This window comes from Podarcis gaigeae (assembly GCF_964106915.1).
Source record: "Podarcis gaigeae genome assembly, chromosome: 11".
NCBI classification, from domain to species: Eukaryota; Metazoa; Chordata; class Lepidosauria; order Squamata; family Lacertidae; genus Podarcis; species Podarcis gaigeae.
The window spans coordinates 48,686,307-48,704,219 of NC_139687.1; the positions used below are offsets into that span (position 1 = coordinate 48,686,307).

Genomic DNA, 17,913 nt, shown 5'->3' on the forward strand with positions numbered 1-17,913 from the left:
CATGTGATGGATAATCCTACTTCCTCCCCATTTCTTTCTGCCACGTGTGTTGTGTTTTGTTAAGTTGTATGTCTGCAAATAGGGCCATGCCTATTAATTTTTGTATCGCAAACAATACGATATAGGTGCAGTATAAACAATAAATTACTATAATTGCTGCCAAACAGGAGGAATCAAATATTAGTATTTCAACTTTTAGAACTACAGACTGAGCCTCACATTCCAGCCTTATTTTAAACCTAGTCATCAGTACGACACAGATCCAAGTAAAAAGAAAAAGGAAAAAAAAGATTTGGCCACTTTGATGATTTCTATGATGTCTTAAATGAAACAGAATAATTAACAGGGCTGCAAAGCTTCAAGAAGCACACCATTTTACTCAATCTTGCTGAAATACAAATTTATTTCACGAAGAGGATAAATTATCAGAGGGTTGCTACCAGTGGCATTTTAATCCCTGATTAATTGTTCCATTGTCCCTTTCAGTTTTAGCTTCTTCAAGCTCCACAAACTTGGAGTTTGCAGAGGCTAATCAAGGCAGTTGCCCACATTTATACAAAATGGACTTACAAACTTAATTTCTGAACATACGAAAGCAAGTGGGTGTTTTGGTTCTTTTGACAAAGATCTCTTATCAATTACAGTACAGAGCAAACATTGCTAAATCCAGAAAGGTTAACTGCTATGGGGGAAGGGAAAAAATGTGGAAAAGGAGGGCTTGGCTAAAATTCTTCTTCAGCGTTTTTGCAGCGCGAGTCCTTCAGCTGCAGCAGCCTCTCCACTGTCTCAGCCACGGTGCGTTCGCCATGCACTTTGTTGTCTCTGGTGCGGATGTTCACTGTCCCACTGGCCTTTTCCTTTTCACCGACAACTAAAAGACAGGAAAGAGACAAGCAGGTTACAAAGGAGATCTTGTTACTGTTGACCATTGAAAAGTATGTTGGGGCGGGGAGAAAGAGAGAGTCAACCAATTATATACAGTGGTACCTCGGGTTACATACACTTCAGGTTACATATGCTTCAGGTTACATACGCTTCAGGTTACAGACTCTGCTAACCCAGAAATAGTACCTCGGGTTAAGAACTTTGCTTCAGGGTGAGAACAGAAATTGTGCTCCGGCAGCACGGCAGCAGCAGGAGGCCCCATTAGCTAAAGTGATGCTTGAGGTTAAGAACAGTTTCAGGTTAAGAACGGATCTCCGGAACGAATTAAGTACTTAACCCGAGGTACCACTGTACTACTTAATACTCAAGAACCAAAATGAAGGAATTACATGTGACTCCCCATTTCCGCACGTTCGACCGTGTATTAATTTAAACTGCAAAAAGGCATGAAAAGGGCAAAACGTCCCCAAAAGAGCAGGGAAACTGCAAAATGGCAGAGAAACAAATAGCAATCCCAGAAGCCTTTGCAACTGCAATCCCATGAGACTTTGCACTGACCTTTGAGGCCTATGGGGAGTTAAGAGTTTAAGGAAGGAGGTTTGGAGGGAGTAACTGTGGTCGAGTTTGGTGGGTTTTTCCAGAGGTTTAGAGGGCGTTTACAGGCTTTTTAGTTGCTGTTCCTCACTATAAGCAGTTTCATGTATGTGCACGGTACCCAGGAATGTTAACCCCTCCGTAAGTGGTGAGACGCCTGTATGCTACTCTGCTAAGTATTAATAACTCAGAACATCTGCAGCATCATTTAGTGCTTTGGGCAACAGAATACAGATAAACTGAGAAGGATTCAGAGAAGAATCAAACAGCAGTGTAACAGGAAAATCCATACAATAAAAGGAACTTGATATGTTTGTATAGCCTGAAAGAATAGAGTTCAAGAAATAAGTATGTTGACGATGGTCACATATTTTTTAAAAAGATATTAGAAATCTGCTACTGAATTGATTTACGCTAAACCTCACTAACTACCAACAGAAGTCCTGCAATTGAACAATTTATCAAGATTACAGAAAACCTTCTTGGGCACTGTCCAAGGACAGCTGGACGAGCATATAATCAGAGATATTCTGGGACATTGCATTTTGGAGGATGCTGAACAAACGCTCCAACTATTTCTGCACTCTTTCGGCTTCTATAAATTTCTGTCACGATGGCTGCAATGTAGCCCACAGGTGCACTTAAAATGTGAAACAATAATAATAATAATAAAAAGCATACAGAGGCACTGCAACTGTAGGAAGGACACAAATTTAATAGTGGGAGAAGAACAAGTGACTTATACCCCAATTGCATTTGAGGACAAGAATGTGCACTAATGCAAAATATGTGCAGATCATGTCAAATATGAGTGGCAAGTCTATGCTCCCTTTCTCCTTTGAAATTTAAGTAAGGGGTAACAGGAGGGAAGATGATCAGGCCCCCGATACTGGGGTGTGATAAGTAGTGAATGTTGCATGCTTGCATGCACCAAGCATATTTGCTGCGTTTCCCCCCGCTTTTTACACCGAGAACAAAACGTGCCCTAGAATTCATTTACCTTTTTACAATGCTGATAAAGAAGCAGAACAAATTACCAAAGACAGATGTTTCTGAGCCACTCTGCTACAAAAGAAGACTTGGGCCAATTTACTTGATTCTTAACAGGCAAGAGTGCCAAAGATTTCCCCAAGAGGTGGCTATAAATCTGACATAAATCAGAATGGAGGCAGCACTAGCTGTGGCTAACGAGGCAGCACAGGCAAGCTCCAAAAGGAATACTTTTCTTGCTGTCTACTTGCAAAGGCAGCAAACTTTACAAGCTAACAATTATATAACTGCCCCGTGCTAGTAACCTCTGAAGGACATTGTCCCAATGGAGCCCTACCACATACAAAAAGGTGATGTTTTTACCCAAAATGAAGTTGTACTGTGCAAGCTGAGCATTTCTTATCTTCTTGTTCAGGGTGCAACCATCGTCCACATCAACGTCTGCCATTAAGCCAGCATCATGGAACTGCTGCTTCACCTTGGAGACAACAGCAAGAGAAAAGTATTTAGGTTATGGGTAGGCTAAATTTTTGGAGAAGTAGGTCTAGCCTTTATCTATATAAATAAATAAGGTACTAAGTACACTGAGGCAGCTTACAAATTACAAAATGTTTTTTAAAAAACCAACCCCAGTCCATAAATATCCATAAAACATAATTAAAAACACTGGGAAAATTTGAGCAGCAACAAAAATATATATGCCAAGTGTTCTTCCATCAGGAGAAAGCTTAAGAAGCAACAGAGTTTACAATGGAATGTATGCAAGTTAGGCACTATAAATCAGTGCATTTGGGGCATACACACACACACACACACACACAGAGAGAGAGAGAGAGAGAGAGAGAGAGAGAGAGAGGTACCTCTGTTTAAGAACAGTCCTGTTTACAAACGATTCGGTTTGCAAACTCTGCAAAACCAGAGTAGTGTCCCGGTTTGGGAACTTTATCTCGGTCTAAGAATGGAATCCGAATGGTGGAAGGCCACCAGCAGCAGGAGGCCACATTAGGGAAAGAGCATCTCAGTTTAAGAACGGCTTCAGTTTAAGAACAGACTTCCTGAACGGATTAAGTTCTTAAACCGAGGTACCACTGTATCTTAAAGATGGTGACAAATTTATAACAAGTGTAGAAATATTTTTAGGAACATGAAAGTAGGCTTTGCTTGGTGCTCAGGCACATTTACACACACTCACAAGCACAGGAATCCCAAACCTGCACACTGCTTCCCACAATATATACATTACATGTACATATGACAAAAGATAGGCAAGGGAATGGCATTCCTGCATGCTGTAATGGTGATATTTATTTTTTAGTTGCTGGTTTGTTAATAGCGTTTCGTAAAATGCAATTGTTTTACTGGCGATTTGTTAATTATATTATGTGATTTATGCTGTACTTGTGATGCTCTATTAAGCCATTGTTGTTTATTGTTTGTAAGCCATTTGGGGATTCATCTGAATGGAAAGCATAGAAATACAACAAACCAAGTTGATCAATACCTATCGTACGCACAAAAATGCTTCCATCAGAAGAAAAAAAGTTAAGACTCCAACTGCGCATGCGCAAACCACGGAACGTGTCCAGAATGTGTAGAATTGCCTTACAAACAGCCCAGTGTGAAAATATCAAGCAATAGCAGGTGCTTTAACTCATAGGACTTGACTTGAAATCTGGAACTAAAGAAATTAAGCCCCTACCTTTTGGGCATATTCATCAAGTGTTGGTCCAACTGGCACCACCATCACCTGCTGAGGAGATAACCAGAGCGGCCTTGTGCAAGGAGGAAACAAAAGTAGTGGGATTAACAGAAGACATCATTATACCACTTGGAAGACAACACTGCACTCAGAACAGCAAACAATGTTATGCTTTAAAGCAGTGTTTCCCAACCTTGGTCCTCCAGCTGTTTTTGGACTACAACTCCCATCATCCCTAGCTAGCAAGACCAGTGGTCAGGGATGATGGGAATTGTAGTTCAAAAACAGCTGGAGGCCCAAGGTTGGGAAACACTGCTTTAAAGGGCTGACGGTACCAACTAACTTGCTTCCGCAATCCTGTCGCTTAATAATAATAATAATAATTTATTATTTGTACCCTGCCCATCTGACTGGGTTTCCCCAGCCACTCTGGGCGGCTTCCACAGAAACCAAAAATACACTAAAATCACACATTAAAAACTTCCCTGATGAGAGTTCATTGGAAAATGACCATGAAGCACCTAAATTACACTGTTACAGGAAATGTCCTAATTCAGATCAGACCAGATCCTTGTTTCATACCCTAGTAAGCCTAAATTGAAATGGGGTTCCCAGTGTTGACATGACAAGAAATCATGATTTCAACAATCATGAAAGAAGTGCCAAAACCTATGTGGCAGGGGAAGTGTGTGGGCCAAGTACTCATTCTTGGCTTAATAAATTTAATTGTTATACTTGAATCAAGTCTTTGAGTGTAGTAAACCTGCAATGTATGAAGGAGTTACATTCTCGAGATTGTGGTTAAGCAAAAACTGTGTGCAGTCAAAACCCACTGGGTTCCATGATGTATGCCATTGCCAAAGTCCTTTTTCCTGGAACGCCAGTCTTTTTTTAAATTCCACACGTGTAATGCACACAAGTTAAATGCGCATAAGTTACAGGCTTACTGTATTTCTCACAGAAGTTACTTTAACAATTTTAATAACCTTTCCTAAGCTCTTTGGGGTGACAAACTCAGCAATTCTTCTGTCGTGCCTTTTCGTTGAGACAAACTTCTTTCTTTACAGAACGCATATCCACAGACACTTTTCTCAATCCATTTCCCCAAGGTCTTGCTTTTTTTCCCTTTACTCTCTCTCCCACTCTTCCCATGGTGCCCACACCTAGCAGAAGCACTTGTGAGAGATATAAGCAAGGGAATATGCAATGTGGGGGCAGGGGTGTGCATGCAAGCAAACATCCTTGCGCATGCTTCCCTTCCCAAAGTTTCTGGCTTTCAGAGAGTTCCTCACACATTCACTTGAACATGGCTAGTATCCTCCACACCATCAGGAAACCAGGGAAGGTTGGAAACCAGGTGTCCAGCGGGGGGGGGGGGGGCTTGCATGTAAACCCCTGGCCTCCTGTTCACATGCTCAGGCAAAATATTGAAAACTCTTATAGGATTTCACAGAGCTGGCCAAATGCACTACCCAATGAACATTTTTAAAAATACGACGACCAGGCAGAACGGAGCCTGGAACAAGCAGAGTTGGTTTGAACTGTGCCTGCTTCACTGGATGCGCTAAAATCGGACAAACTGGGCAAAAGCAGAGAGAGAAAGATATATTCAGTACCATTTGCCTCCATAGTTTTCTGTCAGGATAGCAATCATCCTCTCCACAGATCCCAAGATAGCACGGTGGATAATCACTGGCCGTTTCTTGTCAGTGCCATCATGACTGGAAGATAAAAATTGGCTTCCGTCAAGACACAAGCCCTCACAAAACAAGAAATGCTTTGTAGCCAAAGGAAGTACATGGCACACTCACCTCACATAGGTGAGATTGAATCTTATGGGCAGCTGGAAATCCAACTGGATTGTAGCACACTGGTGGTACCGGCCAATGGCGTCTTTAATCTGAATGTCAATCTTTTGGGTTATGGGAGGAGTGTGAGGAAATGAGGCAAATGTTAATTGAGTCTTTAGGTTCAGCAACACTTTAAAGCAAATCCCATTTTCTCATCCCACCTTCTTTTAACCATGGACCACTTGGAGGAAGGACCCATGGGCTCACTTTCTCCTAGTCTTTCATGAGCTCCACAGGTTTGTGCCAGGAAGAGCAGCGCAATGCTCAGGTGACCTTGCATCTACTCTCACCCTCAGCCCCTACCCTTAGCATGGTTGCCAACTGGGGGAACAGTGAAGCATCTGGGTGGCCAAATGGGCCATCGGATCGGCTGGCAACTAATGTGAGGTTAGCTTGCAAGGCCACTTTCTGTCCCCCATCACATCTTGATTCTCATGTTCGTTGATCATTTTTCTAAGTGAACACCTGGCCAATTACAAACTCTTTTTTGCTAAATAAACATAATTAGCTTTGGATGGCTCCCCCTGTCCCAAAGAAAAAATGTATCTGGGCCTAGCCTTATCTCACAGCCTTGTTCACACACTGTAAAGGCTGCCTTCTGTATGGTGAAATGGATGAATACTCTCTACCCTGCAAGGAAGTTCACCAGAGTAGGAATGAAGCAGGTCCATTATATTCCAAGTAGTCTGAAAAATAATTACAGTCATACCTCGGGTTACAGACGCTTCAGGTTGCATTTTTTCGGGTTACGGATGCACCAAAACTTGGAAGTACCGGAACAGGTTACTTCCGGGTTTTGGCGGTCGCGCATGCGCAAAAGTGCTAAATCGCACTTTGCGCATGCGCAGAAGCGCCAAATCGCAACCCGCACATGCACAGACGCGGCACCGTGGGTTGCAAATGCTGCGGATTGTGAACGTGCCTCCTGCACACATCACGTTTGCAACCCAAGAGTCCACTGTATGTATCATTCTGCTTATACAGTGCAGAGAGAGCTGACCCAACCTTAAGCAGCATTTAACTTGCCTGCCTCCCACAAGTATGTACAGACATGTGGGAATTAAGAACTAAATAAACTCTGGTGGACAATTTATCCACCATCGGTGCTTGTGGAATAAGTATCAAAAGTGACCAGATGCTGGGAAGGGCGGCAAGTTTTCAAATTTACTAACCTTTGGCCCATAGAAAGCTCCGTCCCCAGGGTTCAGTTCCCACTTCTCACCAAATTCATTCAGGCTATTTTCAAGTTGCTAACGGAAGAGGATATACAGGTTAGTGGCTTTGCATTGCATAATTCATTTGCTGATCTCTCTTCCTCACAGCACAGTTTGAAAGTAAATAGGCATGGAGCATTTGCTACCTTAGTCCCCCCTGACCAGGAAATTAAAACATAAATTACATTAACACTTGAAGCCTATTGAGTTATCTAGATACAGTGTTTCCCAACCTTGGGCCTCCAGCTGTTTTTGAACTACAATTCCCATCATCCCTGACCACTGGTCTTGCTAGCTAGGGATGATGGGAGTTGTAGTCCAAAAACAGCTGGAGGACCAAGGTTGGGAAACACTGATCTAGAATACCTCTTACTTCTTGCAGTCACTTAAATAGGCTTAAAGAAACAGCTCCTGGTCAAGGAGGTATCGGCTACCTTTTCAGCTTGATTCCACACTTCAACGTCTCCAAGGTATTTTTCAGGGCGGGTGGAGAGATTGAGTTTGAAGGAGAAGCCAAACACGTCATATACGGCACGCAAGAACTCCAGACAGCTCTTTATCTCCCCTTCAATCTGCACACGGAACAAAAAGAGATGCAGTCAAAGCCCCTGCGTTTTCATGAGGCCATTTCCCACCCACAACTGCGTGTCATATTGTACCTGCTCCATGGCACAGAAGATGTGAGCGTCGTCCTGCTGGAAGCGCCTCACTCTGGTGAGGCCTGTCAGCGTCCCTGACAGCTCGTTGCGGTGGAGAACGCCAAAGTCAGCCAGTCGCAGTGGCAGCTCCCTCCAGGATCTGGGCCGGTGATCAAACATGAGGCTGGAGGAAACAGGGCACGTGTTGGAAATCAGCTCTGATAAGAGAATGCTTTTCAAAGGCTGCCTTGAACAGCAGAGGCCGACAACCTCAGATGCTGCAGATTTAGTTTACATTGTATTATTACTCTTGCTTCAAAATATACTCTCCCAAAATATTCTAATGACTCTGCTGACTGCAAAAGGAATCCCAAATGATTGATTGGCACAGCAGTAGTTTTCACAGTAGTTTTCAGAGTTATATCAAAAATTACTGATTTGGTGATACTATTAGAAATACATGGACAGATAATTGTGAAATTATTGTGAGGTTTAATAAGTTAACTATTTATATTTGGACAACTTTTCTGCTGTACATTATAGGAAGGAGAAAAATAATCATTTCCTTAATAACAATTTATTTAACTAAAACAATAACATTATAGCATATGTATCCATGTCTGTTAAATGATGTGGTTAAACAATTATTATTTTTTAAAAACAAACAAACCTTAGACTGAGTTTTAGAAAACATGAAAAACTTAAAACAAATCCTTATTTCCTGATGAATAGCCTTTGGATTACAATGTAACTTTAATAGAAAACTATCTTTAGAAAAAAATTTTCCTCCAAAAGCATTTTATTTTAAAAATCCAATATACATTTTTTAAAATCTGATTTAATTTTTTTTAAATCTGATTTTTATTTTTTAAAATATATATATATATATATATATATATATATATCGTTGATTTTTATCCACCCTTGCAAGGATGTTTCGACGCCGGCCAAGCACCACACAAGAGTTTACTAGGAAGGGGAAAGAAAGTGAAGTAATCTCAAAGCAGTCCCCGACTAAGCCAGTACCAATGTCCAGGGCAGTTCATCGGCTTCAGAGCAAAGATTTCTTTTTCCACCTCAAAGGAAAACATGTTGTCACTGTAATGCTGCCAGTGCCCTGAAGTCACCCAGAGCTTGCTGTTGTAGACATTTGGTGTCACAACTTCCTGGAATCCTCGCTTTCGGTATTCACTCTGGAAAAAAGAAGAGAGGTAAAAATCAGAAACACCTAAGAGGAGGCAGACTGAGAAAGTCCAGTCGGTGATTCAAATGCCCACAGAGATGTCAAATCTATGTCAAAATTGAGCAAAGCACTCTTCATGGCAGATCAACAAACTAGGCCTATTAGCCTTCTCCCCCCCCCTTTAATAATAATAATAATAATAATAATAATAATAATAATAATAATAATAATGGAGTACAGGGGCTAGAGAAAAAGTGTGTTCCACAAAGAAAGAGGACATCACAGTTGCAATGTGCCTTTTGATGCCAGAGGGTCAGTACAACACACATCTATGACTAAAAAGGTAAAGGTAAAGGACCCCTGACAGTTAAGTCCAGTTATGAACGACTCTGGGGTTGCGGTGCTCATCTTGCTTTACTGGTTGAGGGAGCCAACGTTTGTCCGCAGACAGTTTATCCGGGTCATATCACCAGCATGACTAAGCTGCTTCTGGCAAAACCAGAGCAGCGCACGGAAACACTGTTTACCTTTCCACCGGAGTGGTACCTATTTATCTACTCGCACTGGTGTGCTTTCGAACTGCTAGGTTGGCAGAAGCTGGGACTGAGCAACTGGAGCTCACCCCGTTGTGGGGATTCGAACTGCCAACCTTCTGATCGGCAAGCCCAAGAGGCTCAATGGTTCAGACCATAGCACCACCTGCGTCCCTACATCTATGACTACGTAACACCATATCTGAAACAAACATTATGGACCTTGCCAAGGACTGTAACTCATAGCGACCCACTTCTTTTAATGATCAGATCAACAAAATCATGAACTGATAGTCTAGTTGTCAGACGGGCCCCAAAATCAATAGAAATCCATTAAATCTATGAATGATTTGTACAGTTAATAATTTGTGAGTAATTCAAGAGGCTGATCGGCTGTACTCTGCTTCTGCTGTTATACTTGGATTTAATACAGGCTTTCACAACTTGTGACCACAAAGCCAAATGCTGCTGCCAGCTACAAAGTGACCCTGCTAAAGCGTGATAAACCTGGGTTGTTGTTGGTTTTTTGTGAAGGCAGCACAAGGGTTAACTTACCGAGCTACTGCCATGTGGCTGTACATGTCTAGCAGAAACATGTCTTATATGAACATGTCTTATATGAAACAGACTGCACATAGGAGCTTTGAAAGCAGTCAATGCAATCTTCTCCTTTGCGTTGCCTCTGTGCAAACGCAAGTCACTGTTCCAAGAGATCACATGCGGCTGCTGGCAAAGATGAACTGGACATGTGTCTCAAACTTACCCTAATAAATGCTATCAGCGTATTATAGATGTATGCTCCTTTTGGTAAGAAAAAACAGCTCCCAGGACTGAGTTCATGGAAGAAAAACAGTTCTTGATCCTGGGGAGAGAAACCAAAAAGCAGTTTGCACCTGTGCTAAAGTTGTGACGGAGGTTCTTAGGCAACATCGAAATGAACCATCACTTTATAACATCACACAAAAGGAGCCAGGCCTTCAAAACATACATAGCTTTTCTAAGAAAACGTGAACATTCTCCAGAAGAGGCGGAAAATAAGTAGGAAGACTCCACCACAGCATGAAGAAAAAGAAAAGGAACATTCAGAGAAACTATGACGAATGAAAAAAAAGTTTAACGGTTTGGTGGCATTTGCCATTGGATACTTAATTTTTCACCCCATGTTCCATTTGCCTCCACCAGGTTTTAGAGACGAGTCTTTCACGAGGGAAGGCAGTGAGCTGGCCTTAGTGGAAGGCAGCCAGCTTTCTGTGTGCTAAAAAGGGGGCTCCCCTTTCACAAGGCACAGCAAGGCAGCCAAGCTCAGAAAAGCAAAATGCAGGAAGAGAATGGGCTGTCAAAGCAGGGATAGTGGACTCTGCTTCATCAGAGTAGTCGGCCAAGAACGAAATCCTTCTGTTTCTCCTTGGTCACTTTGCTGCATTCATGGAGGGAGCAGAACAAAGCGGGGAAGTGAAGTGAGTCGATGCGGGACTGTGGCATACGGAGAGTGCCATGGGCCCAATTCAAAGGCTTGGGAAGCCACAGCCCAGGAGTCCCCCATCCCTGCAATACAGGCAGCAACCATTTCATGTGGGGGGTTTTTCACGTGGGGGTTCAATGTGCAGCCCCTCTGCACATCGCTCCATGTGCATAAGCGTGTTCTGTCTCTTTCCATCTCCTGTTCTACCTCTTTGGGGTCCAAAAGGGCCCACACATCAATTGGACATGCCTAAAATGGTTGCCATCTGTACAGCAAACAAATGCTAAAAGTTAATGCATGCCTACATCTAAATATTCATCATCTTAAGTAATAAATACATACTTTTAAAATATTTTGAAATAATACCTACAGAATTAAATAGACCATTTATGTTATTACATCAAAAACATTAAGGAGCAATTTTACTCTCCCATATGACCAGCTCAAATTCAAAAGAAAGAGGGGGGTTTGCCCTGCCGGACTTAAGGTTGTATTATGAATCAGCAGCATTCTGCTGGTTGAAAGATTGGCTGCTTCTCGAAAACACTGATGTTTTAGATTTGGAAGGATTTAATAACATGTTTGGATGGCATGCATATCTGTGGTATGACAAGGTTAAAATTCATAAGACTTTCAAGAACCATATTGTTAGGAAAGCAGTGTTTAATGTCTGGACAAAATATAAAGACTTGTTAGAAAACAAGACCCCAAGGTGGTTGTCGCCTATGGAAGCTAAGGCTCTTTAAAGACCCAATATGGAGGCCAAATGGCCGAAGTATTGGGAATTACTAGAAAAAGATGGAGATAATTGGAGGTTGCAGAGTATGGAGAAATTAAAAGACAAAGTGTGAGATTGGCTACATTACGCTCAGATTAAAGAGGTCTATAAATTGGATAAAAAGATAGGATTCCAGGTGGAAAAATCAAAGTTGGAAACGGAGCTGTTAGAACCTAAGACTAAGGTACTTTCCAGAATGTACAATTTGCTGTTAAAATGGAATACACAAGATGAAACAGTCAAATCGGTTATGATAAAATGGGCACAGGACATTGGGTACAATATTATGTTTGCTGACTGGGAAAGGTTATGGACCACCGGTTTGAAATACACGGCATGTAATGCCTTGAAAGAAAATACTATGAAAATGATATATAGGTGGTACATGACCCCAGTCAAGCTTGCAAAAATATACCATTTGTCTGATAATAAGTGTTGGAAATGTAAAGAAACTGAAGGAACGTTCTTTCACCTCTGGTGGACCTGCCCTAGAGTTAAGGCTTTCTGGGAAATGATATATAATGAGCTGAAAAAGGTATTTAAGTATACCTTCCTTAAGAAACCAGAGGCCTTTCTTTTAGGCATCGTCGACCAGAGGGTGTTAAAGAAGGACCGAACATTTTTTATGTATGCAACAACGGCAGCAAGGATACTAGTTGCCAAGCATTGGAAAACCCAAGATTTACCCACACTGGAAGAATGGCAGATGCAACTGATAGACTATATGGAGCTAGCAGAAATGACCGGCAGGATTCGAGACCTGGGAGAAGACGCAGTGGAGGAGGACTGGAAGAAATTCAAGGACTATTTACAAAAATATTGTAAATTGAATGAGTGTTAAGAAAGATGCAAGATTACAAATAATATGGCACCATTAAAATAGTCGAAAGGAATATGAAGATAAGTAAAAATATAAGAAAAAGTTAAATTTTGGATAAATATTATGTCAAGATTAAGCTTTTAAGGTTTGGGTTAAATTATCTAAAATTAGGGATACAATATTTGAAAGTTATAAAATAAGAATTGAAATAAGGTGATAAATTGCTGGATAAAGTTTGATAAACTTGGAACACAGGAACGAGGGACGTGAGGAAGTCCAATGAAGTGAAGAAAGTATGATTATGTTACTTTGTTTGTTTGTTCTTCTTTATTGTATTAAGAAAACTTTTAATAAATATTTTATTAAAAAAAACCATATGACCAGCTCAAATCCATGCTACCGATGTTCATCTTACCCGCCCAATTTTTCTGTGGTCTCTGTTTTTCGCCTCCTCTTGGAACTTCTCCCATTCTTTCAGCATTTTTGGATCTGGGAATGAAATTCCATAAATTCTCTGCAGGCTTTCCATATCAGACTTCCCTTCCCAATATGTAGAAGAATTCTGGAATCACAGAAACAATTTAATACCACAAAGCGATGTTGCAGAGCTTATTAACAGCAGCTCTAAACTTTACTCAGGAAGGCTTCACTATGTGTAAGATCTGTGTTTTGAAGCTGCATACTTCTTACATTCTCAGATACTTTAATGTTTCTTGTGCTTGAGAAAACCAGTGAGAGGGGAAGATGAGGATATTAAAAAGTAATGTAAACAAATAGTTGCATATTCTAAAGCTGCATCCCAAAAAAGCAGCCCCATCATTTGACAACTATGGCCACAATACACAAAGACAAGAGAATGGACAAAAACCAAAGCAGCAGAAGGGCTTAAAAATCTCACTGAAGTCAGTGGGACTTACAAAGCCTTTACTGCCACATGAAATATATGCTAACTTAAATGGGGCCAAAGTATTTTCTTTCAGTCCATTGAGTTCAATAGCTAGCATGAGAATACGGTAACTTTAAAAAAAACTCTTTAACTTAATAGTATCTAATTTATTTACTTCATAGAATTTATACACTGCTTGAAAAAACCTCAATTTACAAAAACAATTCAGGTAAGTTAAAGTGGTATATAGGTTTCTTGTCTTCCTATCTGCAGTGCAGTATAGGAGAATGGGCATGAATTGTAGAGATCTACATTAGCTAAAAGCCACTCTAATGAATTAATTCTTCATTAATGAAATTGATTTTTGATCTGATTTTAAAATCTCAGCACACTCCCAGAAAATCCTACCACTGAGGATTAGCCCTGAGATGTCTACACTCTTACTTTAACGGCACTATAGTTTAATTTCTTACCTTATGTATTTTTAATGCCTTTATTTTACCAGTATGCCTGACATGAGGTCCTCTGCAGAGATCAATCAAAGGGCCACACCTAAAACCACACAAGGATAACAATCAGACTCCCGAATAGTTACACTATAGGAGCTCTCGGTTTGGCTGATTTTTTTGTATTCTTTTACCTGTATACAGTAGTAGTTGGAGTGTTGACTTTTTCATTCAAGATCCGACACTTGAACTTATTGTACTTTGAGAAAAACAGAAGAGTGGGAGTTAATTCTATGCCACTGTTAAGATCCAAACTGCATCTTTACATATGCCTGTAATATATTGCCAAATCATACAAAAGGGAACCATAAAAACAAAAAGTCATTCTACAGACACTAAGAATTTTATTTCTCTGTCTCATGAAGTCAAACAATCTTAAAAGATGTCTCAAGGAAAATATGGGTTGCTCTACAACTGCATCATCCAATATTCAGCAAATCTTCAGCCTTAGTTGAAATCTCCATTCTGTCTGACCTTAACAGAAATGGAAGCCAGGACTCTGCAGAGCCTCACGAGCCAATAGTTGCACATAATTCCCAGCCTAGTGATTGCAAGATTCATAATACAATGAGCCAAAAAACTGTTCTTTACCTATATGTTCATACCATAGGACTTACACAAGCAAATACTGAATTGTGAGATTAGTAAACTAGTGAGAAGCAGAGAAGTTCAAGGGAGAATGATTAGGATTCTGAGATTTCTGTAGCATATTTCCATCTTAAATCTTTGTAATAATCTAGTAAATACAGTATATGTTTCAAAGCATTATCCCAACTGAACCATTCAATACTGCAATAAGCAGTTGATTTGAAAAGAGTACCCACAGCACAATGGAAGGGGGTGTATTTGGCAATAGCTTAGTGGAAAAAAGAAACTTCTACCTAAGATTGATGAAAGGGAATCTGCCATCCATCAAGACCATAAGACGTGGGTAAACTAATAATGTGCATCCAAATAACCAGATAAAAAAATGCAAAAGAACATACAGCTAACGATGTTGTGGACGTGATAGTTACAGACGACATGAACCATATGCTCTGAAATCTTACCTTAAACATTTCAAGCAAGGTTTCCTTCTTAATTTCCAGTCGCTCAAAGGGTTGCTTCTCTTTCATAATTTTCTTGCATAATGCCTCTAGACCAGGAAAGTCATTGCTAGAGACACCCCTAGAGTGGACAATTTATTTTTTTAAAATAAAGATGTGCAGGTTGTTTTCTTGAGCTCTATCCCTTTCTTACATTCCAACGCGTTACATCACAAAAACACAATTTGCCATACCAAGAAGGCTAATCTCTGTCTGAGTTTGTAATCTCTATTTGAGTTTGTAATCCTTGTCAGAATACATACTTTTTAATGGATCAGTTTTTGTTACAATTGACTATTGATTTGCGAGTAAGGACCACTCCCACTACTGAAACTTATACTGGCCTGAGTTCTTGGTGTGCTTTTTTCTTGGTATACCAAGAAGGCTGGCCTCTAGGCAAACAGGAACCAGAGAGTTAGAGAATGTACACTACCAGTCATTCCAACATCATCATGAAGGAAAACAGCAAACGATTTAAATTCACAGACTTATTCAATCCATGTTCCAGGGGGATTTGTGTTTTCTTTCATCTAGGCTAGGCTACAATATAGAACAATCCAGACACTTTCACTTTAACAAGAGCAAAAACTTACCCATCTTCAAGAAACATGTCATAATAAAACCCATTCTCTATCGGCGGGCCATAACACAAGCAGCCACCATATACTTTTTCCATGGCTTCACCCATTATATGGGCACTTGAGTGCCAATACACCTAGCAAGAGGGGAAGAAAGAGAGGGAGCTCAGACTCCTGGGCTGCCATCATCTAACACCTTCCTTTTCCACAGTAGTCCAAGAGTTACAATATGTAAACATTTAAATCTTCCGCTCCCCTTTTTGTAGTAAAGGGACCCCTGACCATTAGGTCCAGTCGTGGCCGACTCTGGGGTTGTGGTGCTCATCTCGCTTTATTGGCCGAGGGAGCCAGTGTACAGCTTCTGGGTCATGTGGTCAGCATGACTAAGCTGCTTCTGGAGAACCAGAGCAGCGCATGGAAACGCCGTTTATCTTCCCGTCGGAGCGGTACCTATTTAGCTACTTGCACTTTGATGTGCTTTCAAACTGCTAGGTTGGCAGCAATGGGAGCTCACCCTGTCGTGCGGATTTGAACTGCCAACCTTCTGATCGGCTAGTCCTAGGCTCTGTTGTTTAACCCACAGCGCCACCCGCATCCCTCCCTTTTTGTATTACTTGGCATAGTTAATTCTTCCAAAAACACTAAACTGTGTGCTAATCTCTATCTTAATAAAGAGTGATTTCCCAATTTTAAAAAATGCTTGAAGATTATTGAAAGAAACATCCAACGCTAGTCATATTGTATAGACTCATTAAACTCAAGTGATGTAAATTTTAGTCCATTGATTTCAATACATCTGCTCTGAGCTATCACCCCAATATCATTCATTTTATATCCAACCTTTTCTCCAAAGAGCTCAAGGTGGAACTCTTCGTTTTTCACTTCCTCATTTAATCACTACAACAACCTTGTAAGGTAGGTTAGGCTGAGAGTCAGTGAGTGGCCCAAAGTCACCCAGCAGGCTTCATGGCTGAGTGGGGACTGGTCTCCTTGGTCAAAGTCCAACACTAACCACAAGAACATAAGTTTCAATATAGTTTGGACAATTGTCCCACTCTGGAGAGTCCTTTTACACATGCCTTCTAAACTATTTTGCAAACAAAACCTACTTCTCAGAACAATGAAAATGGTATTAAAGCTCAGAGGAACTGAACAGCAGGTGATGACAGGGCGCCAGATATTGCTGCTCAGTGAAAGATTTAGAAAATGGGCAGTTCATAAATAGTAGATAACCTACTGCTTTTGCTTCATCATCATCAAACTTTAGCAGTTCCAAGGAGCAGTCTGCCTCCAAAGGACGATCTAGATCCCAAACCATTTTGTTCACTCGAGCAATAACCGTGTTGTCGGCCAAACCTTGACTAAAAAGGCAAAATATTATAACAAGCTGTTTGTATACAGCAAGAAACAACAGATATACTTCAATAGCACATGAGTTACAACTGATCACTTCTCCGAATGTGCACTCCCATAAGCAATGAACCAATTTCCTAATCCTACCAGGGCTATTCAAATATTATTTTTCAAGATATAAAAACCTGCTATCAGAGTCTGTGTGTTTAGTGGATCAAGCTATTTTGCTCAAGAGAAGATTTTTGTAAGGTATAGAATTTCCTGAGTTTAATTCAAAATTATTATCCAGCGACTAACAGTTAGCTACATGAAGTAGCATAGAACTACTGCCAACGTGTGTGTGTGTGTGTGTGTGTGTGTGTGTGATCACTTTAATATACCTCATTGAAGCAAGTATCTTCACAATAAGCTTATTCCTATAATAAATCACTTTTGAAAATATTGAATACAATTTTAGAGAAAGAAAGAAGAATAAAAGCAGAGGAGAGGGTGGTTAGCACACTATTAAGGATTAAATACCCAAATAAGAAATGCTGCACTCCAAGAGGAAGCTCACCTGATTCCACAGGCAATTTGGTATGGCGTTGTCTTCCAGGATTCAGCATCAACTTGCTTGCCGTCAGGTAAGGTAACTTTAATGGGTCGGCTTTCTTTAGCAGCTCGTTCTGCCATAAGCGCGTCATGTTCTGCTTTCAGTTTATGATACATTTCTAGTCGCGGGTTGATGTAGTCAGGCAACTGACTCAGCTGCACGCAAAAAGGTGGAGAAAAAGGAATTTTGTGGAAACTAGTCTTATTAACTACAGTGGACCCTCGGGTTACATGACCTTCAGGTAACGTAATCTTTGGGTTGCGAACG

The 17,913-nt window shown here is 40.7% G+C and overlaps 1 protein-coding gene across 4 annotated transcripts in view; it reads right to left on the reverse strand.

Moving 5' to 3' along the window:
* Positions 1–385: 385 nt before the first annotated feature.
* Positions 386–17,913, reverse strand: part of TARS1 (threonyl-tRNA synthetase 1) — a 203,012-nt gene continuing 185,484 nt past the window's right edge. For 3 of the 4 annotated variants that reach the window (XM_083702679.1, XM_083702680.1, XM_083702678.1), the window contains 17 exons: positions 17,611–17,801; positions 16,939–17,062; positions 15,717–15,838; positions 15,088–15,205; positions 14,173–14,237; positions 14,006–14,084; positions 13,062–13,208; positions 10,350–10,448; positions 8,897–9,063; positions 7,892–8,054; positions 7,667–7,804; positions 7,191–7,268; positions 5,980–6,080; positions 5,785–5,889; positions 4,169–4,241; positions 2,833–2,947; positions 386–871 (listed from right to left, as the gene is read on the reverse strand). In XM_083702679.1, coding sequence (XP_083558805.1) covers positions 723–871; positions 2,833–2,947; positions 4,169–4,241; positions 5,785–5,889; positions 5,980–6,080; positions 7,191–7,268; positions 7,667–7,804; positions 7,892–8,054; positions 8,897–9,063; positions 10,350–10,448; positions 13,062–13,208; positions 14,006–14,084; positions 14,173–14,237; positions 15,088–15,205; positions 15,717–15,838; positions 16,939–17,062; positions 17,611–17,801 — 2,034 coding nt within the window. In that variant the 3' untranslated portion in view covers positions 386–722. Of the gene's footprint in view, positions 872–2,832; positions 2,948–4,168; positions 4,340–4,481; positions 4,532–4,649; positions 5,890–5,979; positions 6,081–7,190; positions 7,269–7,666; positions 7,805–7,891; positions 8,055–8,896; positions 9,064–10,349; positions 10,449–13,061; positions 13,209–14,005; positions 14,085–14,172; positions 14,238–15,087; positions 15,206–15,716; positions 15,839–16,938; positions 17,063–17,610; positions 17,802–17,913 lie in introns of all 4 variants that reach the window. The other variant, XR_014556175.1, reaches the window with a different exon arrangement.